Consider the following 26,746-nt stretch of genomic DNA (forward strand, 5'->3'; position numbering starts at 1 on the left):
TTGTTACAAGTATACTGTCTTATAAAAAATAAATAAATAAAAATAGCCTTTATTCTCTGACTTTGACTACATATATTATACTTAATACTATTTCTTATTTTCTATTACACCATCGCAGTCAGGTTGTCCTTCGACATAGTCCTGCAGACTTTGCCACTCAGCTCGGTCTCTAGCTTTGCTACGCCATCCTTTTGGCAGGACGTCTTCCCATCTTTTGTGTGGTCATCCTTGCCTTCTTTTTCCGTCTCTGGGGTACCATTGAATGACCTCTTTGGACCATTATTTAATAAAGTAATAAGACAGTATACTGTCTTAGTACTTTATAAATAAATAGATATTGCAAAGCCTGTGATTTCTGCGGTTTTTCGAGCTACAAGAGGCGGCTGAAAAGTTTTGAACTTTTAAGTTTAATACGTCGTTCTTTTTTCAATTATTCTTGTGTTTAGGGTCCTAAATTATTGAGTGATTTTGAAACAGTTCAAAGAACTGAAACGTCTGACCTCGTAAGTTAAAAGAAACATATACAATTTATACAAGGATCACAATAGAATGCTACGAGCAGACTGAACGCAAATGTAAACAATAAACATCACGCTCGCAGCGTAGGTCCTTTGACTTGTGCCTAAAAATCTTGGGTAATGATTAAGTACAAAAGCTGGTTCTCTTCATGAATCGTGTAATGTTATTTTTATAACATTACATGATTCCACGAGACCAAACAACAAATGCGTATGCGCACAGCAGCTAAAATGATTCGTTGTAATTGTTAAAAGTTTTATTTTTCCCTGCCACATGACCTTTTACTTGCCCCCACATATCAATTGGATTTAATTCACAGTGATATGGGGGCAATCTAAGGTCTTATATGTTATTATTTTTAGCAAGAGTGTCTGTTATATGTGCATATATTTGTGTTTTTCCAGCTTAAGTAAATCAATTAAATTTTTTTAAGCATCGTTGTTTGAAAAGGGATATTCTTTTCAGTTAGCCAACAGGAAGTAATTATTATAATTTTCCCATCTTAAAAGTTTTATTTTTCCCTGCCACATGACCTTTTACTTGCCCCCACATATCGATTGGATACAATTCACAGGGATATGGGGGCAATCTAAAGGACTTCTATGTTATTATTTTTAGCAAGAGTCTGCATATATTTGTGTTTTTCCAGCTTAACTAAATCAATTAGATTAATTTTAAGCATCGTTGTTTGAAAAGGGATATTCTTTTCAGTTAGCCAATTTTTAATATCTGATTTTAACCTTTCCAAACGACGTGAATGATATGGTACATTGTCCATTATTATTACTGAATAGGGCTCCATTTTTTCTATTATTTTGTTGAACCATTCTTCAAATACTACAGCATTCGTTTCGTGGTGGTAGTCTCCTTCTCCTTTTTTGCTTTCGAAAATTAGCTCTCCACCATCCAAAAATTAATATTCGTTTCCTATAAAATGATTTATAATTGTAAGGGCCAGGCTTAATAAAACACAGATATTTCTTTGTAAAACGGCTTATAGCGGAAACGTACGTGGTGACAGTTAGGCGCTTGGCGTAAAAGTAGGTTTCAAATTCAAAAAGGTTGTTAAAGTATGACGTACGCTGTCACCATGTACGCTCCGTTTTACCTCTTTATTATTAGGCACAGATTAAGCAACAATTATGGCATTTGCGTCGCCAACAATAATTTAACAAATAAAATGCAACATGGTGGGTCTAAGCTCCATATCCTCTCCTACAATAATAACAGTACAACATAATCAGCCCGTTTTATAGGACATGAAATATTTTTATTTATTTATTTGTTAGTACGGACAAATCCATTTACACTATTTAAGTAGGTACATGAAATAGAAAGGGAAACAAAACACCACAGTAAAAATTTAAACAAATATAACATAAATAAGAAAAATTAAAAAAAACGAATGACATGCAAAGAAATATAAAATAAAAAATATAAAAATTAAAATAGTAATAGTAACAATTACAACAATAGTAACAAAATACAGAAATAAAATATTTACATTCTCATTCATTCTTGCAGGAGAATGTAAATATTTAAATTACATTCTCTTGTAAGATATCCTGGCACAATTTGGTCCAATTATCTCCAAAAATCTCACAATGTGACGACAACAGGACATTTAGAGCAATCAGAGTGCATGGCATTGGAGATTTGGCGCGTAACACAGTACGAGAAAAAGAAACGATCAACCATTTTCGGCGACAAAGATTAAGTAGTTTTTAGGAGCAAATATTCCACACAAGTCATTCTGACGTTCCGGACAGTCTATTCTTTCTCTAAACACTTTACTATTTTTTTTGATCAAAAGCTCGCCGCGTCTCCAACGAGTTAAGTTATATTTTTTGACAAATAGTCGTATTCGCACAATTTCTGGTTTTTCTATAAGCATACTTTTTCACGATCGTTTTAAATATTTAAATCGAGTTTTTTTACGAGATTTTGAAACGTCGCTCTTTTGAAATTGGGTAATAATCTTTGTTTACAGCATTCAAAACATTTTGCAAAAAAGGTGGCTCGTCTCGAAAGAAAAATTCGTGAAATTCATGGCGTCTTATCCCACTGAGCTCTATGTCTTACAGCTAGTTAATTTTCGTTAAGCGTTTTGATCCAGGAGTTGGTATGCTCACACGGTGTTCGTTACAAGTATACTCTCTTAGTACCTTATAAACAGTAGATATTGAAGGCCTGCGGTTTCCGCGGTTTGTCAAGCTTTTCCTTACTTGCTGCTGATAATTAATGCTGTGTCGTCGGCATAAGTAATAATTTTACAATTGGAAGGGGGAAGGGGAGCTTCAGGTCATGTATGTAAATTAGGAACAATGTTGGGCAAAGGACACTTCCTTGAGTAACACTCCACTTCCGTAAGTACCAGGCACTGATTGAATGGTGAAATTTTCGATAGAACAGATTGAAAGAGATCTGAAAGATAGCTTTTAAAAATTTCCAGGGCGATCCCTCTGATACCAATACGCTCTAGTTTGTTGAGTAATTTGGAAACTGACACGGTGTCAAAAGCTTTAGAGATATTTAAGAAAATGTTAGCAGTTTTTAGCCTATTTCCAGTATTTTTGACTATGTTTTTGTCAGTACAGTACAGCATCTTCCGTCGATTTTCCCACTATAAACCCAAATGGATTATCAAATAGAATATTGTTGTCAGTCAAGTAGCTAATTGATCTTTTATTGAGAATTTTCTCAAAATTTTTTGATAAAGTGCTAAGTACCGATATTGGCCTGTAATTCCCGATGCAGTTTTTATCTCTAGTTTTAAATATAGGATGAACTAGAGCTTTTTTGACGGCGTGTGGGAAAATTCCATTGACATTAGAAAGGTTAAAGATAAATGTAAGAATAGGGGCCAATATGTGTATTGACATGCTTTTATGACTGATGCTGGAATGTGAAGAAACGACATTTTATGTTATAATCCTTCACAAGCTCAATCTTTAAATAAACTATATAAAGCTATTTAAATTACAAAGCGTTTCAAATTAGTTTTAACTTTTAACCTCTAAAGTCTAAAGTCGAAAGTCTAAAGTCGTCAACCATACTTTTTCAATTTGACAGCAGACATTTGACATTGACGGAATAAAATCGTGCATGACCACAAAACTCTTTTGAAACATCAAATGGCCATGCGCGGCAAATCTTAAAGTACAGGTATGTATTTTACATTTATTTAAGTTTCGTCTTGCGAAAAATGGCTTAAGTACATGTTTTTTCAAAAAATGGGTACTTTCTCTTACTAATTTTGCTACAATTACCACAAATTTTAAATTTTAGCAGACTGCTTTTTTTTTATTACAGCTAAAAAATGTGCTATTGTTATGATAAGGAATTCCCAATTCTAGTAAAAAAATAACATGAAAGTTCAAAACAGCCTTATTGATTATTTACTTTGTTAATATTGTAAGGTGGGTGGACCATGGAAGGCCACTCTAACGAGTAAACGCTTTTTATTCGTTTATTAACTGGATAAATGAAAAAAACAAATTATCAAATAATAGTTTGTTTTATTGTGTACCATGTAAATCACTATATATGGTACACAATAAAACAAACTATATACATATATCCGAAGATCTATTTTCATGACTCTTTAGTTGAGCTTTTGTTTTGTATTAATCGTTTTTTCGGAGTTATTTCTTTTTTCTGCTCTAAGTCTTCATCAAATGACGAAGAAGTGTATAAATCCGAGATTTGAAGTTCAGTCATGTAGTGGTTGAGTTTTCCTAAAGATTTTGATGTTTCCCTTTCAGTAAATTCTCTATTTTTTATAACAATATGTCTTGACAACATGTACATATATAGTAGATAGATAGTTATTTGTTACTTGCTCATTTGAACAGTTACTCACAATATGTGTATCGTAACATTTTGACAAATTGTTACTCTTACCTCTAATCACCTCACTCACTGATTTTGTTGAAGATTCACTCACTGAAGATTCGCTCGCTCGGTTGTTCAGTTTCAGACGGCTCTGTTGTTACATTGTCTTCTCGAGCAAAATGTAAAAGGGTATCGTGTCATCTGCCTCACCTCTTATAGGATGTGAATAGTTTAAACCTAGAAACTGTGTGTGAAGAAGGTAAACATATGAAGCAAAGTCGGCTATTCTGTACAAAACTGACACTCTTTATAGAATTTTTTACAGTTGATAATTACCTATTGAACTGTAAGAAATCGTCAGACACTTCAAAACACTTTCCTTGTCTACGTTGCTTACACTTGCATGAAATGCATTTGACTTCGGCTTGGCTGGAATCATCTCTAAAGAACTTGCTTCTAGAAAATCTCTTAATTGCTTCCAGGTAGGTAATACATCGTCACTCTTACAGAATCCTGTTCCCATTGTTAGATTGATTCTGAATCTATTTTGATAGCACTAAGAAGTATATTAATGGATCCCAATTGTCAGTTTTCCAATATTCTGTACAAAACTCTGACGGCCTTTATAGAATTTCTTACAGTTGATTAATACCTATTGAACTGTAAGAAATCGTCAGACACTTCATAACACTTTTCTTGTCTACGTTGCTTACACTTGCATGAAATGCATTTGACTTCGGCTTGGCTGGCATTATCTCTAAAGGACTTGCTTCTAGAAAATCTCTTAATTGCTTCCAGGTAGGTAATACATCGTCACTCTTACAGAATCCTGTTCCCATTGTTTAATTGATTCTGAATCTATTTTGATAGTACTAAGAAGTAAATTAATGGATCTCAATTGTCAGTTTTCCAATATTCTATAAAGATAGGGTTCAATGTTAATTGATTTCAAACTAAATAACATTTTCAAAATAGTATTGCTGTTGGTTTGTGTTGTTTGTATGTTACGTAGCCAATGATTGATTGGTATGAATTTACTTAAATAGGCTACTGAAGGTTTACGCGTGTCTCTGTCAGGAATCCAAAAATAAACCAAGTAGATGATTAAATTATTGTTTATTGACACACTGAATAATACATAAATCTGAGATACTTAAACTGCCTTAACTTAACGGACTGGTGATAATAATTAAACTAGAACACGAGCGTTGGTAAAGACGAGTTAGGAACGACTGCCTCGATTTAACATCGAAGCGAACGTTCTTACGGAAAATGTTCAAAATTCACTTAATGACGCGTGGAGTCTACTTAGTGTCCGTTTTGCAAGTGCGATTGAAGTGAAAAGGAAGATAAAGGTATAGGTGCGAATGGGACGGATGTAATGATAGATAGATGCGTTAAAAAAGGAAAAGAGCCATTTGGCTCAAACAGTACATGAATTACATTAGTTACGTTTAAAATTTTAGAGAATGTTAATGAATATCTCTGATCCGTTTGATATATTTGAAATAAATAACAATAAATGTTAACTTTATATTATATGTTTTCACTTTCACTGAACTTTTATCCTACACTAAATAAATCATGGCGAAATAAACAAAGTTCATCTACCAATGTGTATGGCCAACGGCAGATGCGGCTTTTCGGATGGAGGCTGTGGTTTTGGAGCATCGTGGACACCATGTCCTGGGCTTACCTATTGAAAGAAAGAAAGAAAAATGCGTTTATTTCGAAATTATGCCACACATCACAATATCTCCAGTACATCATGACATCCAGGACCCTGCGATGTGTGGCATAACCCAGAAAATGGCCCCAACTCAGCATAATGCTACTCGACCATTTGAATTTGGACACGTAGCGCTGATTTTCAGTTGGAACCACAGATTGGGTAACGTTTGGTTTCTGAGAGGATGTGCTCCATGATTTGCCGATCCATATTTGAATGAAAATGTCATATGGATCGGCACATGGAGTACTACACCAACCATCTTCAGCACCTCGAACTCCTCTTCGCTCATGACTGTGCTTGACTTGAATGACTTTGCTACGCTAAATTTTGGAAGAGCGCAATGGATAATTTCCTTAACATCCCACCCATAAATTTCAGAACATTCTTCTACTTCTGTAAGCCAAGTTAAGATTGTTTGTTCTTTAGACATAGGGTCGAATTAAAGGTTAACTTTCTGGGTTAGTGTTGGTATTAAAGGTTAACTTTGACTTATCTGAACTCTTGACTGATTGCAATATTGACAAAATTTATTTAATATGATATTTGTATCAGAACTATTACTTTTACGCTGTTTAGAACCAGATGGTTCCTGTTCGTCTGAATCACTTGCACTTATATCCTTCTTACGTTTGACTCTGAAGTTAGAATATGAGACCTCCTTATCTCGTTGACTCCTATTTTTGGCTTTACCTCTTCGCTAAACCGGAGGTTCAGCGCTAGACTAACGTCCACGTGTGCATGTAGGACTGCGAAGAGATCTCCCCGATTTTCTTTGCTCTTGACACATTTATAACTGCTGACGCTCTCCGTCAAACTTTTGATTAATATCTGTTTCGGTATCACGTATCCGTGATACCCCTGGCTGCTCGGAATAATATCTCGTATTTCTGACCTGACCCTCCAACCTGGGCACTCCTGGACAGCTCTCACGTCTGAGCGTATTATGCCTTAAATCTGGTGCTTTCTGACCCTGACCCTTTTTTAATATTACAGACCAATACATCGTAACATCTTTTCAACATTTACATTCTGACAATCACAGCTTGACATGACAAGTGACAATTATAAGTTCTTGACGTTTAGTGTTGCTAACAAAATTAAAATAAATTAATCGGCAAAATTCTAACATTTCCCACACGGCTATCGTGCTCTAGTGAAACCCAAAGCTTAATGAGATCAGCTGATGTGGTGGTATTATTCGGCAGGGTGTTATTTCCCACAAACAATAGTTTATCCTCATCAAATCAAATATCACTAATATATTAAAGGGGATAGAAAAATGTGTTCACTATAGAAATGAGAACTCCGCTACATGATCTTGAAAATCCTCCTGTTTATTTAGCACTTGGTTGTTTAATTAGCAACACATTGGGCACACGTGTGAGCGCGGTACACCGTTTACATGTTTGTCTCCAGAAAGAAGGATGCGCGGCGCATCTGCATCCTAGACCCGAGGCGGGCAGCTAGTCGAGGACTACCATCTCCCTGCAGTCGAATCTACAGCGCGCTTAGGGTTGTAGATATATTTTTTTACTGCACACATTCCTAAGAGTCGAATTGACGGCATATTTTTTGATCGTGTGTGGCTGAAGTTCTTTGTCAACATTGTAATACCAATAGATATACTTGTATATTTGAAATGATCTTTTTACGACTTTTCATTTGATACCCATATAGTTAGTATACGGTACGCATTTTTTGGAGGTAGAAGGGATTTTTAGCCGGTAGGAGTCCGGCACTACTTAAACGGGTGTTTGTGTTAAATTTTCACCCATCGCCCCGTCGGGAACTCAGCCAAGCGGTGGGTTATGTCTACCTTTAGATTTTGCGTGATTCCAGGCGGAATCGGCGGAAGGTAATGAAGGAATTAGACAGTATAGTTTATACGAGGGTCAAAACGAAATTTCTATGAATTAATGGAGAAGTAGGAGAGTGACGGTGAATGATGAACAAATTTATAGATACATTTAAAAGTCTTTTAAAAAGTTTTTTATACCACCTTTGTTCGTTTTTGTGCTGTGGTATACATGGCCAGAAGCTGGTCATTTTTATCCACTCCACCCATCACGATATTATAATTATGTATCAGTATGGGTTTGATGGGTCCTCAGGTTCTCTGCTGGCCATTTCCATGGTATGTAGACCATAGCTACCCTATTATTATCCCTCCATACCATGACATCGACATCCCCAGATGTAAGCCCAGAGATCTGACCCGGGCGCATGTTTTTTTTTGGTTAGACTGTGTATGGCCTACGGAGTGAAGGTCGAACGACCCTGCGGTCGATCCGCAGGGTCGTTCGGGCCAGCCATTGTCCATCTGTAACGTGTGCCCGCTGTGTTCCTAACCTTTGATAAGTTGCAGCACTAATAGCCGGGTAGAGGCCTCTAAAAGATCTACATCGTGCTGTAGGGATTTTTTTTCTGAGTATGTAATTCTAACCGCCACAGGCAACCGGTTTGAGATTCGCATATTTCATATGTTTTAATTCCACTAATATTTAGCCAGCCTTTCCACATAAGTAGACTTAGGTCTAGCGCGATGTTTTGTGATGGGCGATGCATCTCCTGAAACTTTCTATTTAAGTGTGATACTGTTGGCCGTATTTTCAACAATCTGTGATGTCCTCAGAGTTTCCTGGTTCTAGTGCACACAATATGTCATTATTATTGTTAAAATGTATACATCGATTTAATAACAATAATCGGTCCATGGACTAAAACCAGGAGTATAAAACATGTCTACGTTAGAGTTCCAGTACTCTTTTAGCCACAACCCCAACAATATATTTTTGACCACAACCCCCATAGCCAAAATCATGGCGAAATAAACAAAGTTCATCTACCAGTGTGTGATGGAGGCTGTGGTTTTGGAGCATCGTGGACACCATGTACTGGGCTTACCTATTGAAAGAAAGAAAGAAAAATGCGTTTATTTCGAAATAATGCCACACATCACAATATCTCCAGTACATCATGACATCCAGGACCCTGATGTGTGGCATAACCCAGAAAATGGCCCCAGCTCAGCATAATGCTACTCGACCATTTGAATTTGGACACGTAGCGCTGATTTTCAGTTGGAACCACAGATTGGGTAACGTTTGGTTTCTGAGAGGATGTGCTCCATGATTTGCCGATCCATATTTGAATGAAAATCTCATATGGATCGGCACATGGAGTACTACACCAACCATCTTCAGCTCCTCGAACTCCTCTTCGCTCATGACTGTGCTTGACTTGAATGACTTTGCTACGCTAAATTTTGGAAGAGCGCAATGGATAATTTCCTTAACTTCCCACCCATAAATTTCAGAACATTCTTCTACTTCTGTAAGCCAAGTTAAGATTGTTTGTTCTTTAGACATAGTGGTAGTCCTCGACTAGCTGCCCGCCTCGGGTCTAGGATGCAGATGCGCCGCGCATCCTGCGTTCTGGAGACAAACATGTAAACGGTGTACCACACTCACACGTGTGCCCAATGTGTTGCTAATTAAACAACCAAGTGCTAAATAAACAGGAGGAATTTCAAGATCATGTAGCGGAGTTCTCATTTCTATAGTGAACACATTTTTCTATCCCCTATAATATATTAGTGATATTTGATTTGATGAGGATAAACTATTGTTTGTGGGAAATAACACCCTGCCTTCTAATATTTTAGAGCTGGATTCCTCGATACAGTTCTTTTTTTTCCTTTTTTCAAAGGAATTATTAAGAAAATTACTGACGAAACCAACCTTTATCAAGTGCAGAAAGACCATAGATGTGTCTGCAGTGGATGTTAGACAATTCATAGGTGCAGTGTACCTAATGTCTCTTGTGCAATTACCTAGAGTTACCAATCACTGGAGTTCGGTACTTGGAACACCGCTCCTACAGGAAACCATGACACTAAATAAATTCGAAAAATTACGACAAACTTTGCACTTTAACGACAACAACAAATTTATTCCCAGAGACAGTCCTTATCATGACCGGATATATAAAATTCGTCAAGTGGTGGACTCATTGAATGTGGCATATAGTTAAGTACCATTGGAAAAACATCTTTACTTATTTCTTGTTGTGTTATTCTTTATTGGGTTACTTGGGATAGGCGGGGAGACTGAATTGAGTGAAAAAGGCGAGTGTTAACTGACAAAGGCGCCTTTAACCCTACACACAACGTTCACATGAACGTGACTCCACTCAAGGTCATTCTCTGAGAGAGGAGATTCTAGGGTATTATTTTGGTTACAGCTCGATTTGTTAATTAAGTTGTCCTGTTGTTAAACGTTGGTTTTCTTATTTTTTAAATCAAAAGCGAAGAAGTCAAAAATTAATCGTTTCGATGGCTCGTAACAAATTAACGGCACATGACCTTTTCGGCACCTTCAGTGAAAGCGATGAAGAGGACCCCACTAAAAGGCAGTCTATATCGTTCGATAAAGTTACCACCACTTCACTGATATTTCACTAAAAAGGTAGACAAAGGATATGCAAGAAAAATTACTGAAACGAAGAAAGGACGGAATAACCAGTGTAGCAACATTTTTTTGGAAATTCTCTGAGTTTTCAGTTTAGACCTCGAAGTCTACACTTTTTTATTTAGGATGCATCTATTTTGTTTGCTACGTAGTCCGTACACTAAGTCAGTATCGGTAAAATTAACTATTAACTGAACCGAAGGTCATAGCCAATCGATCTAATCTAATAGATAGGGTTAGTGGTATTAATCTCTTGAAAACGAAACTAAGAAACACACTTTCCACGACCACCAAAAGGCACTTTACGTACGAAATCAGAAATTAGAAACTGTTTCGAATTCAATGTGACCAATGACCATTTCAAAAAATTCAATAAATATATGTATGACTTTATGAATAAAGACGAAAAGGAAAATAAAGAAGACATACAAATTGAAAATGAGATAGTTATACTTCGACTACAGAAATACACTGGGAAGCCAAAGACAAAAGAATACAAGATGAGGAAGCAAAGAAATTAGCCCGGACTGTAAAGAAGAATATTGATCAAGATGAAGATGAAACTTCTTTAATAAATAAAAGTTACTCAATATCATGTAACTCGTTCATTTAATGGACCTTATAAAAAAGTAGCTTCGATGGGAAATGCTGAATCTGGTTTTCCACATTTCTCTGTTCTGTGGTGTTTGGTAAACACCGGCGTAAAACAACCTGACAGGAGACGACTCGGTGGTTCAGTTATCTTGGTGAAACTGTTTGACGTCGATATCCGTCTGCTCGGCTGGTATTTCTGGGGGAATATTCATTCCCACAGGATTTATTTAGGAAAGATTATTAAATTGCCTCTGGCTTGTGTCGGTCAGCAGCGACACTTCCAGCTCTGCGCTGACATTTCTGATTTTATAATGCAGACTAATGAGGGTATATACGAGTATCTTTAATGGAGTGTGGGCATTGAAATTTTAACTCCTGTATTTATTATTTTTCAGAGAACGGAAAACTGCCCACAGAAGCCATGGATACAGCAGATATAAATTCTCTTTGTGGACAATTTGTTTGACTCTATGAATGGCAGTTATCAGAACTCAAAATCACGAAGTGGTAAAGAGTTATTACGCAATGTTACACCAAATTCTCTGCATTCTAATGTATGGACTAACCCAAAAAAGAGTCTTAAATCAATGAAGTTTATTTCTGCCACAGTTACTGTTAGAAGGCACAGTACCAGCAGACCCTAGTAATGTACATACTGTACAAAATATTTAATTACTGAGGGACAAACTATTTCAAAAACATAAAATAAAGTCTTTATGGTGCATCTAAATCAAGATGTAGTAGAAAACTTTTTCGGCAGCATACGTAGTCATGGAATCAGAAATAATTCACCTACATGTGCTGCCTTCGAAAGAACATTTTCATCATTACTGATAAATAGCTCAAGCAGCGACCATGCACTAAGCATAGGAGCAAATTGTGAGGAAGATTCATGAATAGCTTTACATTTGATGAATTATTTTTATAAAACAAAATGATTACTCAGTAATTCATAACAAAGATATAGATGATTTAAATCTAGATATAAACAATTATGAAGAGGAACAAAAAATATTTGTATTAAAGCTCCACTAGAGTATGTAAAATTTCCCAAGCTGGCTAGTCACCATGGGAAATTAGACTACCACCCTCCAGAGTATGTAACTGGATATTTGTTGAGAAAAAGCCGACCCATTATAAAAATTTGCAAGCGCTGTAAAAACCAACTCTTTGATAAAAAATAAACAAAAAATTGTGCCAGAGAATACATAAATAATAAAAAAAATATTGTACCCTAGTACACAAATAAAAGTTTTATTTTCATCTTTACAAAACAATCTATTATGTCTTAAAAATAAGTATATACTATAGCATTGCTTCATGTATTAGCATAGAAGTCTCTATTTCCCTTGGTCATCGCACCACTCTCGAAGGGCTGGACCGATTTTGTTAAGGGTAGGAGTAAGATAGAGAATTTATAGAATAGGGTAGGGTACGGGTAGGGTAGCGTAGGGGTAGTGTAGGGGTAGGGCCGGGGTAGGGTAGAGTTACGGGTAGGATAGGGAAGTGGTAGGGTAGGGGTAGGATAGGCGTGAGATAGGGGTACGGGGAGGGTAGGGGTAGGATGGGGGTAGGGTGTAGGTAAAGTAGGGGTAGGGTAGGTTTGGGGTAGGGGTAAGGTAGAGGTAGGGGTTGGGTAAGGTAGGGGTAGGGTAGGGGTAGTAGTAAAGTTGACATTGACTTTTACGCGGACGAAGTCGTGGGCGTCCGCTAGTAGAGATTAAAAAAAAATTATTTATTTTCATTAAGTAAAATCATATTGAAACAGATATTAATCAAAAGTTTGACGGAGAGCGTCAGCAGTAAGAAATGTGTCAAGAGCAAAGAAAATCGGGGAGATCTCTTCGCAGTCCTACATGCACACGTGGACGTTAGTCTAGCGCTGAATCTACGGTTTAGCGAAGAGGTAAAGCCAAAAATAGGAGTTAACGAGATGAGGAGGTCTCATATTCTAACTTTAGAGTCAAACGTAAGAAGCATATAAGTTCAAGTGATTCAGACGAACAGGAACCATCTGGTTCTAAACAGCGTAAAAGTAATAGTTCTGATACAAATATCATATTAAATAAATTTTGTCAATATTGCAATCAGTCAAGAGTTCAGATAAGTCAAAGTTAACCTTTAATACCAACACTAACCCAGAAAGTTAACCTTTAATTCGACCCTATGTCTAAAGAACAAACAATCTTAACTTGGCTTACAGAAGTAGAAGAATGTTCTGAAATTTATGGGTGGGATGTTAAGGAAATTATCCATTGCGCTCTTCCAAAATTTAGCGTAGCAAAGTCATTCAAGTCAAGCACAGTCATGAGCGAAGAGGAGTTCGTGGAGCTGAAGATGGTTGGTGTAGTACTCCATGTGCCGATCCATATGAGATTTTCATTCAAATATGGATCGGCAAATCATGGAGCACATCCTCTCAGAAACCAAACGTTACCCAATCTGTGGTTCCAACTGAAAATCAGCGCTACATGTCCAAATTCAAATGGTCGAGTAGCATTATGCTGAGCTGGGGCCATTTTCTGGGTTATGCCACACATCAGGGTCCTGGATGTCATGATGTACTGGAGATATTGTGATGTGTGGCATTATTTCGAAATAAACGCATTTTTCTTTCTTTCTTTCAATAGGTAAGCCCAGTACATGGTGTCCACGATGCTCCAAAACCACAGCCTCCATCACACACTGGTAGATGAACTTTGTTTATTTCGCCATGATTTTGGCTATGGGGGTTGTGGTCAAAAATATATTGTTGGGGTTGTGGCTAAAAGAGTACTGGAACTCTAACGTAGACATGTTTTATACTCCTGGTTTTAGTCCATGGACCGATTATTGTTATTAAATCGATGTATACATTTTAACAATAATAATGACATATTGTGTGCACTAGAACCAGGAAACTCTGAGGACATCACAGATTGTTGAAAATACGGCCAACAGTATCACACTTAAATAGAAAGTTTCAGGAGATGCATCGCCCATCACAAAACATCGCGCTAGACCTAAGTCTACTTATGTGGAAAGGCTGGCTAAATATTAGTGGAATTAAAACATATGAAATATGCGAATCTCAAACCGGTTGCCTGTGGCGGTTAGAATTACATACTCAGAAAAAAAATCCCTACAGCACGATGTAGATCTTTTAGAGGCCTCTACCCGGCTATTAGTGCTGCAACTTATCAAAGGTTAGGAACACAGCGGGCACACGTTACAGATGGACAATGGCTGGCCCGAACGACCCTGCGGATCGACCGCAGGGTCGTTCGACCTTCACTCCGTAGGCCATACACAGTCTAACCAAAAAAAAACATGCGCCCGGGTCAGATCTCTGGGCTTACATCTGGGGATGTCGATGTCATGGTATGGAGGGATAATAATAGGGTAGCTATGGTCTACATACCATGGAAATGGCCAGCAGAGAACCTGAGGACCCATCAAACCCATACTGATACATAATTATAATATCGTGATGGGTGGAGTGGATAAAAATGACCAGCTTCTGGCCATGTATACCACAGCACAAAAACGAACAAAGGTGGTATAAAAAACTTTTTAAAAGACTTTTAAATGTATCTATAAATTTGTCTTTTTACGACCTTTCATTTGATACCCATATAGTTTGTATACGGTACGCATTTTTTGGAGGTAGAAGGGATTTTTAGCCGGTAGGAGTCCGGCACTACTTAAACGGGTGTTTGTGTTAAATTTTCACCCATCGCCCCGTCGGGAACTCAGCCAAGCGGTGGGTTATGTCTACCTTTAGATTTTGCGTGGTTCCAGGCGGAATCGGCGGAAGGTAATGAAGGAATTAGACAGTATAGTTTATACGAGGGTCAAAACGAAATTTATATGAATTAATGGAGAAGTAGGAGAGTGACGGTGAATGATGAACAAATTTATAGATACATTTAAAAGTCTTTTAAAAAGTTTTTTATACCACCTTTGTTCGTTTTTGTGCTGTGGTATACATGGCCAGAAGCTGGTCATTTTAATCCACTCCACCCATCACGATATTATAATCATGTATCAGTATGGGTTTGGTGGATCCTCAGGTTCTCTGCTGGCCATTTCCATGGTATGTAGACCATAGCTACCCTATTATTATCCCTCCATACCATGACATCGACATCCCCAGATGTAAGCCCAGAGATCTGACCCGGGCGCATGTTTTTTTTTGGTTAGACTGTGTATGGCCTACGGAGTGAAGGTCGAACGACCCTGCGGTCGATCCGCAGGGTCGTTCGGGCCAGCCATTGTCCATCTGTAACGTGTGCCCGCTGTGTTCCTAACCTTTGATAAGTTGCAGCACTAATAGCCGGGTAGAGGCCTCTAAAAGATCTACATCGTGCTGTAGGGATTTTTTTTCTGAGTATGTAATTCTAACCGCCACAGGCAACCGGTTTGAGATTCGCATATTTCATATGTTTTAATTCCACTAATATTTAGCCAGCCTTTCCACATAAGTAGACTTAGGTCTAGCGCGATGTTTTGTGATGGGCGATGCATCTCCTGAAACTTTCTATTTAAGTGTGATACTGTTGGCCGTATTTTCAACAATCTGTGATGTCCTCAGAGTTTCCTGGTTCTAGTGCACACAATATGTCATTATTATTGTTAAAATGTATACATCGATTTAATAACAATAATCGGTCCATGGACTAAAACCAGGAGTATAAAACATGTCTACGTTAGAGTTCCAGTACTCTTTTAGCCACAACCCCAACAATATATTTTTGACCACAACCCCCATAGCCAAAATCATGGCGAAATAAACAAAGTTCATCTACCAGTGTGTGATGGAGGCTGTGGTTTTGGAGCATCGTGGACACCATGTACTGGGCTTACCTATTGAAAGAAAGAAAGAAAAATGCGTTTATTTCGAAATAATGCCACACATCACAATATCTCCAGTACATCATGACATCCAGGACCCTGATGTGTGGCATAACCCAGAAAATGGCCCCAGCTCAGCATAATGCTACTCGACCATTTGAATTTGGACACGTAGCGCTGATTTTCAGTTGGAACCACAGATTGGGTAACGTTTGGTTTCTGAGAGGATGTGCTCCATGATTTGCCGATCCATATTTGAATGAAAATCTCATATGGATCGGCACATGGAGTACTACACCAACCATCTTCAGCTCCTCGAACTCCTCTTCGCTCATGACTGTGCTTGACTTGAATGACTTTGCTACGCTAAATTTTGGAAGAGCGCAATGGATAATTTCCTTAACTTCCCACCCATAAATTTCAGAACATTCTTCTACTTCTGTAAGCCAAGTTAAGATTGTTTGTTCTTTAGACATAGGGTCGAACTACAAGTTAACTTTCTTTGATAGTGTTAGTATTAAAGGTTAACTTTGACTTATCTGAACTCTTGACTGATTGCAATATTGACAAAATTTATTTAATATGATATTTGTATCAGAACTATTACTTTTACGCTGTTTAGAACCAGATGGTTCCTGTTCGTCTGAATCACTTGAACTTCTATCCTTCTTACGTTTGACTCTGAAGTTAGAACATGAGAGCTCCTCATCTCGTTAACTCCTATTTTTGGCCTTACCTCTTCGCTAAACCGGAGATTCAGCGCTAAACGAACGTCCACGTGTGCATGTTGGACTGCGAAGAGATCTCCCCGATTTTCTTTGCTCTTGACACATTTCTAATTGCTGACGCTCTCCGTCAAACTTTTGATTAATATCTGTTTCGGTATCACGTATCCGTGATACCCCTGGCTGCTCGGAATAATATCTTGTGTTTCTGACCTGACCCTCCAACCTGGGCACTCCTGGACAGCTCTCACGTCTGAGCGTACTATACCTTAAATCTAGTGCTTCCTGACCCTGACCCTCGAACCTGGGTACACCTGGGTCTGCACTAGTAGTAGTAGTATTTGGCCAGCTCTCACATCTAGGCGTATTATCTACTCAAGCTCGCTATCACTGGCGTTCGCGGCATCATCCAGCTCCTCTGAGTTGAGGAGATTCACGAACTCCCTTGGGGGCTCCTCATCAACTCTCCACGGTTTTGACATACTATGCATAAAAAACCATTGTTATAAATAAATATATGTGGGATATTTTCGTAAATTCGAGGCACACAAACACTTTTCGCACTAAATATTTTTTTTTTAATATTACAGACCAATACATCGTAACATCTTTTCAACATTTACATTCTGACAATGACAGCTTGACATGACAAGTGACAATTATAAGTTTTTGACGTTTAGTGTTGCTAACAAAATTTAAATAAATTAATCGGCAAAATTCTAACATTTCCCACACGGCTATCGTGCTCTAGTGAAACCCAAAGCTTAATGAGATCAGCTGATGTGGTGGTATTATTCGGACCTTCTGCAATACCAATCTCTGTTACGGCAAAACGGCCATTGCGCTTGCATCTCACGATTTGTTAGGGTCCCAAGTACTTCGGATATAGTTTGCTGTCTTGTGAAAAATGAGGTTTTTATAGCTACTAAATCTCCAACTTTATACTTTAAGGCGTCATTTTTATGCTTCTTTGATAGGTTCCATTCAGACATATTTGTACTTTGGACATTTGGATATTGTTCTCGCGATATTTATTAATCTTATTTTTATAGCAACGAACTAAATAAAATTGGTGTCCTAAATTTTCGCAAGCAGCGCATTTTGCAGGAGGCTTGCCGCACTTATCAACTCATATTCGGCTCACTGCTGAGCTCAAGTCTCCTCTCAGAATAAGAGGGATTAGGCCAACACACTGGCCCAATACGGATACCACCTTTGAATGAAATTTAGAACCGTTAGATCTAACAGCTGACGCAGCAATCCTACGTTCATTTCGGAATCTAGACTGTGATTCAGGATTTTCGCGACTTGGTCCTACTTTAACGGTCCTAAAATATTTAACGATTTTTTCCGGTTTAGAAAATTGCGCAGCTTGCGCGCCAACCTTTACAGCCATGTTTTCGGCGCCATACAGTAAACAATCTACAACCTGACGTTTACTAAATCTTACACCTATTTTACAAGTTAATTTAAGTGAACTAATACTGTTCAAGATATTCTTCATACTACTTTACTCGCTTAGCAACATTTCAGTCAAGAGTTCGGCATAGTCTTCGCGAGAAGGAAGTGATTCGATTAATTTATTTTTCCACCCGACCACGTAAACTTCATAGACGGTAAGCTTTGATACTGTTCTGGCGGTTTCGACGAAACTCCACAAACGGCCAGGGGCCCATAGCGAGCCAGGGGCCCATAGCGAGCCTAGGAATTTGGCCAACAACGCGCGGGCTACGCCTCTAAACGGGAGGGGCATGCGCAGCCGTTCGCCGCCGGCGTAGGCTGGCCGCAGGACGCCGTTCAATGAATCGGTCGTTCGACTCGTTCGCACGCCAGCGCCACCATTCGCACGGACGGCAACTCGCGTGAACAGATACCATGACTTTGCTACGCTAAATTTTGGAAGAGCGCAATGGATAATTTCCTTAACTTCCCACCCATAAATTTCAGAACATTCTTCTACTTCTGTAAGCCAAGTTAAGATTGTTTGTTCTTTAGACATAGGGTCGAATTAAAGGTTAACTTTCTGGGTTAGTGTTAGTATTAAAGGTTAACTTTGACTTATCTGAACTCTTGACTGATTGCAATATTGACAAAATTTATTTAATATGATATTTGTATCAGAACTATTACTTTTACGCTGTTTAGAACCAGATGGTTCCTGTTCGTCTGAATCACTTGAACTTATATCCCTTTTACGTATGACTCTGAAGTTAGAATATGGGACCTCCTCATCTCGTTAACTCCTTTTTTTGGCTTCACCTCTTCGCTAAACCGGAGATTCAGCGCTAGACTAACGTCCACGTGTGCATGTAGGACTGCGAAGAGATCTCCCCGATTTTCTTTGCTCTTGACACATTTCTAACTGCTGACGCTCTCCGTCAAACTTTTGATTAATATCTGTTTCGGTATCACGCATGTGATACCCCTGGCTGCTCGGAATAATATCTTGTGTTTCTGACCTGACCCTCCAACCTGGGCACTCCTGGCCAGCTCTCACGTCTGAGCGTATTATGCCTTAAATCTAGTGCTTCCTGACCCTGACCCTCGGACCTGGGTACTAATTTTTCTTGCCTTTGTCTACCTTTTTAGTGAAATATCAGTGGAGTGGTGGTAACTTTATCGAACGATATAGACTGCCGTTTAGTGGGGTCCTCTTCATCGCTTTCACTGAAGGTGCCGAAAAGGTCATGTGCCCTTAATTTGTTACGAGCCATCGAAACGATTAATTTTTGACTTCTTCGCTTTGGATTTAAAAAATAAGAAAACCAATGTTTAACAGGACAACTTAATTAACAAATCGAGCTGTAACCAAAATAATACCCTAGAATCGCAGAGAATGACCTTGAGTGGAGTCACGTTCATGTGAACGTTGTGTGTAGGGTTAAAGGCGCCTTTGTCAGTTAACTAACTCTCGCCTTTTCCACTCAAGTCAGTCTCCCCGCCTATCCCAAGTAACCCATAAAGAATTACACAACAAGAAATAAGTAAAGATGTTTTTCAAAGGGTACTTAACTATATGCCACATTCAATGAGTCTACCACTTGACGAATTTTATATATCCGGTCATGATAAGGACTGTCTCTGGGAATAAATTTGTTGTTGTCGTTAAAGTGCAAAGTTTGTCGTTATTTTTCGAATTTATTTAGTGTCATGGTTTCCTGTAGGAGCGGTGTTCCAAGTACCGAACTCCAGTGATTGGTAACTCTAGGTAATTGCACAAGAGACATTAGGTACACTGCACCTATGAATTGTCTAACATCCACTGCAGACACATCTATGGTCTTTCTGCACTTGATAAAGGTTGGTTTCGTCAGTAATTTTCTTAATAATTCCTTTGAAAAAAGGAAAAAAAGAACTGTATCGAGGAATCCAGCTCTAAAATATTAGAAGGCAGGGTGTTATTTCCCACAAACAATAGTTTATCCTCATCAAATCAAATATCACTAATATATTATAGGGGATAGAAAAATGTGTTCACTATAGAAATGAGAACTCCGCTACATGATCTTGAAATTCCTCCTGTTTATTTAGCACTTGGTTGTTTAATTAGCAACACATTGGGCACACGTGCGAGTGTGGTACACCGTTTACATGTTTGTCTCCAGAACGCAGGATGCGCGGCGCATCTGCATCCTGGACCCGAGGCGGGCAGCTAGTCGAGGACTACCATCTCCCTGCAGTCGAATCTACAGCGCGCTTAGGGTTGTAGATATGTTTTTTACTGCACACATTCCTAAGAGTCGAATTGACGGCATATTTTTGATCGTGTGTGGCTGAAGTTCTTGGTCAACATTGTCATACCAATAGATATACTTGTATATTTGAAATGGTCTTTTTACGACCTTTCATTTGATACCCATATAGTTTGTATACGGTACGCATTTTTTGGAGGTAGAAGGGATTTTTAGCCGGTAGGAGTCCGGCACTACTTAAACGGGTGTTTGTGTTAAATTTTCACCCATCGCCCCGTCGGGAATTCAGCCAAGCGGTGGGTTACGTCTACCTTTAGATTTTGCGTGGTTCCAGGCGGAATCGGCGGAAGGTAATGAAGGAATTAGACAGTATAGTTTATACGAGGGTCAAAACGAAATTTCTATGAATTAATGGAGAAGTAGGAGAGTGACGGTGAATGATGAACAAATTTATAGATACATTTAAAAGTCTTTTAAAAAGTTTTTTATACCACCTTTGTTCGTTTTTGTGCTGTGGTATACATGGCCAGAAGCTGGTCATTTTTATCCACTCCACCCATCACGATATTATAATCATGTATCAGTATGGGTTTGGTGGATCCTCGGGCTCTCTGCTGGCCATTTCCATGGTATGTAGAGATCATAGCTACCCTATTATTATCCCTCCATACCATGACATCGACATCCCCAGATGTAAGCCTAGAGATCTGACCCGGGCGCATGTTATTTTTTGGTTAGACTGTGTATGGCCTACGGAGTGAAGGTCGAACGACCCTGCGGTCGATCCGCAGGGTCGTTCGGGCCAGCCATTGTCCATCTGTAACGTGTGCCCGCTGTGTTCCTAACCTTTGATAAGTTGCAGCACTAATAGCCGGGTAGAGGCCTCTAAAAGATCTACATCGTGCTGTAGGGATTTTTTTTTTGAGTATGTAATTCTAACCGCCACAGGCAACCGGTTTGAGATTCGCATATTTCATATGTTTTAATTCCACTAATATTTAGCCAGCCTTTCCACATAAGTAGACTTAGGTCTAGCGCGATGTTTTGTGATGGGCGATGCATCTCCTGAAACTTTCTATTTAAGTGTGATACTGTTGGCCGTATTTCCAACAATCTGTGATGTCCTCAGAGTTTCCTGGTTCTAGTGCACACAATATGTCATTATTATTGTTAAAATGTATACATCGATTTAATAACAATAATCGGTCCATGGACTAAAACCAGGAGTATAAAACATGTCTACGTTAGAGTTCCAGTACTCTTTTAGCCACAACCCCAACAATATATTTTTGACCACAACCCCCATAGCCAATCATGGCGAAATAAACAAAGTTCATCTACCAGTGTGTGATGGAGGCTGTGGTTTTGGAGCATCGTGGACACCATGTACTGGGCTTACCTATTGAAAGAAAGAAAGAAAAATGCGTTTATTTAGAAATTATGCCACACATCACAATATCTCCAGTACATCATGACATCCAGGACCCTGCGATGTGTGGCATAACCCAGAAAATGGCCCCAGCTCAGCATAATGCTACTCGACCATTTGAATTTGGACACGTAGCGCTGATTTTCAGTTGGAACCACAGATTGGGTAACGTTTGGTTTCTGAGAGGATGTGCTCCATGATTTGCCGATCCATATTTGAATGAAAATCTCATATGGATCGGCACATGGAGTACTACACCAACCAGCTTCAGCTCCTCGAACTCCTCTTCGCTCATGACTGTGCTTGACTTGAATGACTTTGCTACGCTAAATTTTGGAAGAGCGCAATGGATAATTTCCTTAACTTCCCACCCATAAATTTCAGAACATTCTTCTACTTCTGTAAGCCAAGTTAAGATTGTTTGTTCTTTAGACATAGGGTCGAATTAAAGGTTAACTTTCTGGGTTAGTGTTAGTATTAAAGGTTAACTTTGACTTATCTGAACTCTTGACTGATTGCAATATTGACAATTCGTCTGAATGACTTGAACTTCTATGCTTCTTACGTTTGACTCTGAAGTTAGAATGTGAGACCTCCTCATCTCGTTGACTCCTATTTTTGGCTTCACCTCTTCGCTAAACCGTAGATTCAGCGCTAGACTAACGTCCACGTGTGCATGTAGGACTGCGAAGAGATCTCCCCGATTTTCTTTGCTCTTGACACATTTCTAACTGCTAACCCTCTCCGTCAAACTTTTGATTAATATCTGTTTCGGTATCACGCATCCGTGATACCCCTGGCTGCTCGGAATAATATCTCGTATTTCTGACCTGACCCTCCAACCTGGGCACTCCTGGCCAGCTCTCACGTCTCAGCGTATTATGCCTTAAATCTAGTGCTTTCTGACCCTGACCCTCGAACCTGGGTACACCTGGGTCTGCACTAGTAGTAGTAGTAGTATTTGGCCAGCTCTCACATCTAGGCGTATTATCTACTCAAGCTCGCTATCACTGGCGTTCGCGGCATCATCCAGCTCCTCTAAGTTGAGATTCACGAACTCCCTTGGGGGCTCCTCATCAACTCTCCATGGTTTTACTTCTGTTAGCCATGTTAAGATTGTTTGTTCTTTAGACATAGGGTAGAATTAAAGGTTAACTTTCTGGGTTAGTGTTGGTATTAAAGGTTAACTTTAACTTATCTGAACTCTTGACTGATTGCAATATTGACAAAATTTATTTAATATGATATTTGTATCAGAACTATTACTTTTACGCTGTTTAGAACCAGATGGTTCCTGTTCGTCTGAATCACTTGAACTTCTATCCTTCTTACGTTTGACTCTGAAGTTAGAATGTGAGACCTCCTCATCTCGTTGACTCCTATTTTTGGCTGTACCTCTTCGCTAAACCGGAGATTCAGCGCTAGACTAACGTCCACGTGTGCATGTAGGACTGCGAAGAGATCTCCCCGATTTTCTTTGCTCTTGACACATTTCTAACTGCTGACGCTCTCCGTCAAACTTTTGATTAATATCTGTTTCGGTATCACGCATCCGTGATACCCCTGGCTGCTCGGAATAATATCTTGTGTTTCTGACCTGACCCTCCAACCTGGGCACTCCTGGCCAGCTCTCACGTCTGAGCGTATTATGCCTTAAATCTAGTGCTTCCTGACCCTGACCCTCGAACCTGGGTACACCTGGGTCTGCACTAGTAGTAGTAGTAATTGGCTATCTCTCACATCTAGGCGTATTATATATTCAAGCTCGCTATCACTGGCGTTCGCGGCATCATCCAGCTCCTCTGAGTTGAGGAGATTCACGAACTCCCTTGGGGGCTCCTCCTCTCCACGGTTTTACTTCTGTAAGCCAAGTTAAGATTGTTTGTTCTTTAGACATAGGGTCGAACTACAAGTTAACTTTCTTTGATAGTGTTGGTATTAAAGGTTAACTTTGACTTATCTGAACTCTTGACTGATTGCAATATTGACAAAATTTATTTAATATGATATTTGTATCAGAACAATTACTTTTACGCTGTTTAGAACCAGATGGTTCCTGTTCGTCTGAATCACTTGAACTTCTATCCTTCTTACGTTTGACTCTGAAGTTAGAATGTGAGACCTCCTCATCTCGTTGACTCCTATTTTTGGCTGTACCTCTTCGCTAAACCGGAGATTCAGCGCTAGACTAACGTCCACGTGTGCATGTAGGACTGCGAAGAGATCTCCCCGATTTTCTTTGCTCTTGACACATTTCTAACTGCTGACGCTCTCCGTCAAACTTTTGATTAATATCTGTTTCGGTATCACGCATCCGTGATACCCCTGGCTGCTCGGAATAATATCTTGTGTTTCTGACCTGACCCTCCAACCTGGGCACTCCTGGCCAGCTCTCACGTCTGAGCGTATTATGCCTTAAATCTAGTGCTTCCTGACCCTGACCCTCGGACCTGGGTACGCCTGGGTCTGCACTAGTAGTAGTAGTATTTGGCCAGCTCTCACATCTAGGCGTGTTATCTACTCAAGCTCGCTATCACTGGCGTTCGCGGCATCATCCAGCTCCTCTGAGGGCTCCTCATCAACTCTCCACGGTTTTGACATACTATGCATAAAAAACCATTGTTATAAATAAATATATGTAAGATATTTTCGTAAATTCGAGGCACACAAACACTTTTCGCACTAAATAATTTTTTTTTAATATTACAGAACAGATTATTGTTATTATCGTAACATCTTTTCAACATTTACATTCTGACAATGACAGCTTGACATGACAAGTGACAATTATAAGTTCTTGACGTTTAGTGTTGCTAACAAAATTTAAATAAATTAATCGGCAAAATTCTAACATTTCCCACACGGCTATCGTGCTCTAGTGAAACCCAAAGCTTAATGAGATCAGCTGATGTGGTGGTATTATTCGGACCTTCTGCAATACCAATCTCTGTTACGGCAAAACGGTCATTGCGCTTGCATCTCACGATTTGTTAGGGTCCCAAGTACTTCGGATATAGTTTGCTGTCTTGTGAAAAATGAGTTTTTTATAGCTACTAAATCTCCAACTTTATACTTTAAGGCGTCATTTTTATGCTTCTTTGATAGGTTCCATTCAGACATATTTGTACTTTGGACATTTGGATAGTGTTCTCGCGATGTTTATTAATCTTATTTTTATAGCAACGAACTAAATAAGATTGGTGTCCTAAATTTTCGCAAGCAGCGCATTTTGCAGGAGGCTTGCCAGGGGCCCATGCGCAGCCGTTCGCCGCCGGCGCTGGCTGGCCGCAGGACGCCGTTCAATGAATCGGTCGTTCGACTCGTTCGCACGCCAGCGCCACCATTCGCACGGACGGCGACTCGCGTGAACAGATACCATGACTTTGCTACGCTAAATTTTGGAAGAGTGTAATGGATAATTTCCTTAACATCCCACCCATAAATTTCAGAACATTCTTCTACTTCTGTAAGCCAAGTTAAGATTGTTTGTTCTTTAGACATAGGGTCGAATTAAAGGTTAACTTTCTGGGATAGTGTTGGTATTAAAGGTTAACTTTGACTTATCTGAACTCTTGACTGATTGCAATATTGACAATTCGTCTGAATCACTTGAACTTATATCCCTTTTACGTCTGACTCTGAAGTTAGAATGTGAGACCTCCTCATCTCGTTGACTCCTATTTTTGGCTTCACCGCTTCGCTAAACCGTAGATTCAGCGCTAGACTAACGTCCACGTGTGCATGTAGGACTGCGAAGAGATCTCCCCGATTTTCTTTGCTCTTGACACATTTCTAACTGCTGACGCTCTCCGTCAAACTTTTGATTAATATCTGTTTCGGTATCACGTATCCGTGATACCCCTGGCTGCTCGGAATAATATCTTGTGTTTCTGACCTGACCCTCCAACCTGGGCACTCCTGGACAGCTCTCACGTCTGAGCGTATTATGCCTTAAATCTAGTGCTTCCTGACCCTGACCCTCGAACCTGGGTACACCTGGGTCTGCACTAGTAGTAGTAGTATTTGGCCAGCTCTCACATCTAGGCGTATTATCTACTCGAGCTCGCTATCACTGGCGTTCGCGGCATCATCCAGCTCCTCTGAGTTGAGGAGATTCACGAACTCCCTTGGGGGCTCCTCATCAACTCTCCACTGTTTTACTTCTGTTAGCCAAGTTAAGATTGTTTGTTCTTTAGACATAGGGTCGAATTAAAAGTTAACTTTCTTTGATAGTGTTAGTATTAAAGGTTAACTTTGACTTATCTGAACTCTTGACTGATTGCAATATTGACAAAATTTATTTAATATGATATTTGTATCAGAACTTTTACGCTGTTTAGAACCAGATGGTTCCTGTTCGTCTGAATGACTTGAACTTATATCCCTTTTACGTCTGACTCTGAAGTTAGAATGTGTGACCTCATCTCGTTAACTCCTATTTTTGGCTTTACCTCTTCGCTAAACCGGAGGTTCAGCGCTAGACTAACGTCCACGTGTGCATGTAGGAGTGCGAAGAGATTTACCCGACTTTCTTCGCTCTTGATATATTTCCGACTGCTGACGCTCTCCGTCAAACTTGTACCCTTTATGGTCCAAGCCCTGGATCAGCTTCAATACACTTGCCGGGGTAGAGGCCTCTAGTGGATTAGCGAACTGCTGCGGTGGAGATTTCTTATGAGCGTGAATATCAAACCGCCATAAGTATCCGGTTTGAGATTCACATACCTCATAAGTTTTAATACCCCGATTCGCAGCTTTATTCGGAATAAGCTGGCCGAATGAGAGCCAGCCTTTCCACATCAAAAGGCTCTCCTCTAGTAAGATGTTCTGTGCCGGAGTATACATTTTTTGAAATTTACAGTTTAGATAACACTGACACACAATATTGGCTGTATTTTAGGCCTTGCCTCGGTGTAGTG

At 39.3% G+C, this 26,746-nt stretch overlaps 1 protein-coding gene across 1 annotated transcript in view; it reads right to left on the reverse strand.

Annotated features, from left to right (window-relative positions):
* Positions 1 to 104: 104 nt before the first annotated feature.
* LOC128199637 (uncharacterized) overlaps positions 105 to 26,746 on the reverse strand; it is a 42,381-nt gene continuing 15,739 nt past the window's right edge. Inside the window, exon 4 of the mRNA XM_052889879.1 lies at positions 105 to 269. Coding sequence (XP_052745839.1) covers positions 105 to 269 — 165 coding nt within the window. The remainder of the gene's footprint in view (positions 270 to 26,746) is intronic.

Source organism: Bicyclus anynana, chromosome 26 (assembly GCF_947172395.1).
Source record: "Bicyclus anynana chromosome 26, ilBicAnyn1.1, whole genome shotgun sequence".
NCBI lineage: Eukaryota > Metazoa > Arthropoda > Insecta > Lepidoptera > Nymphalidae > Bicyclus > Bicyclus anynana.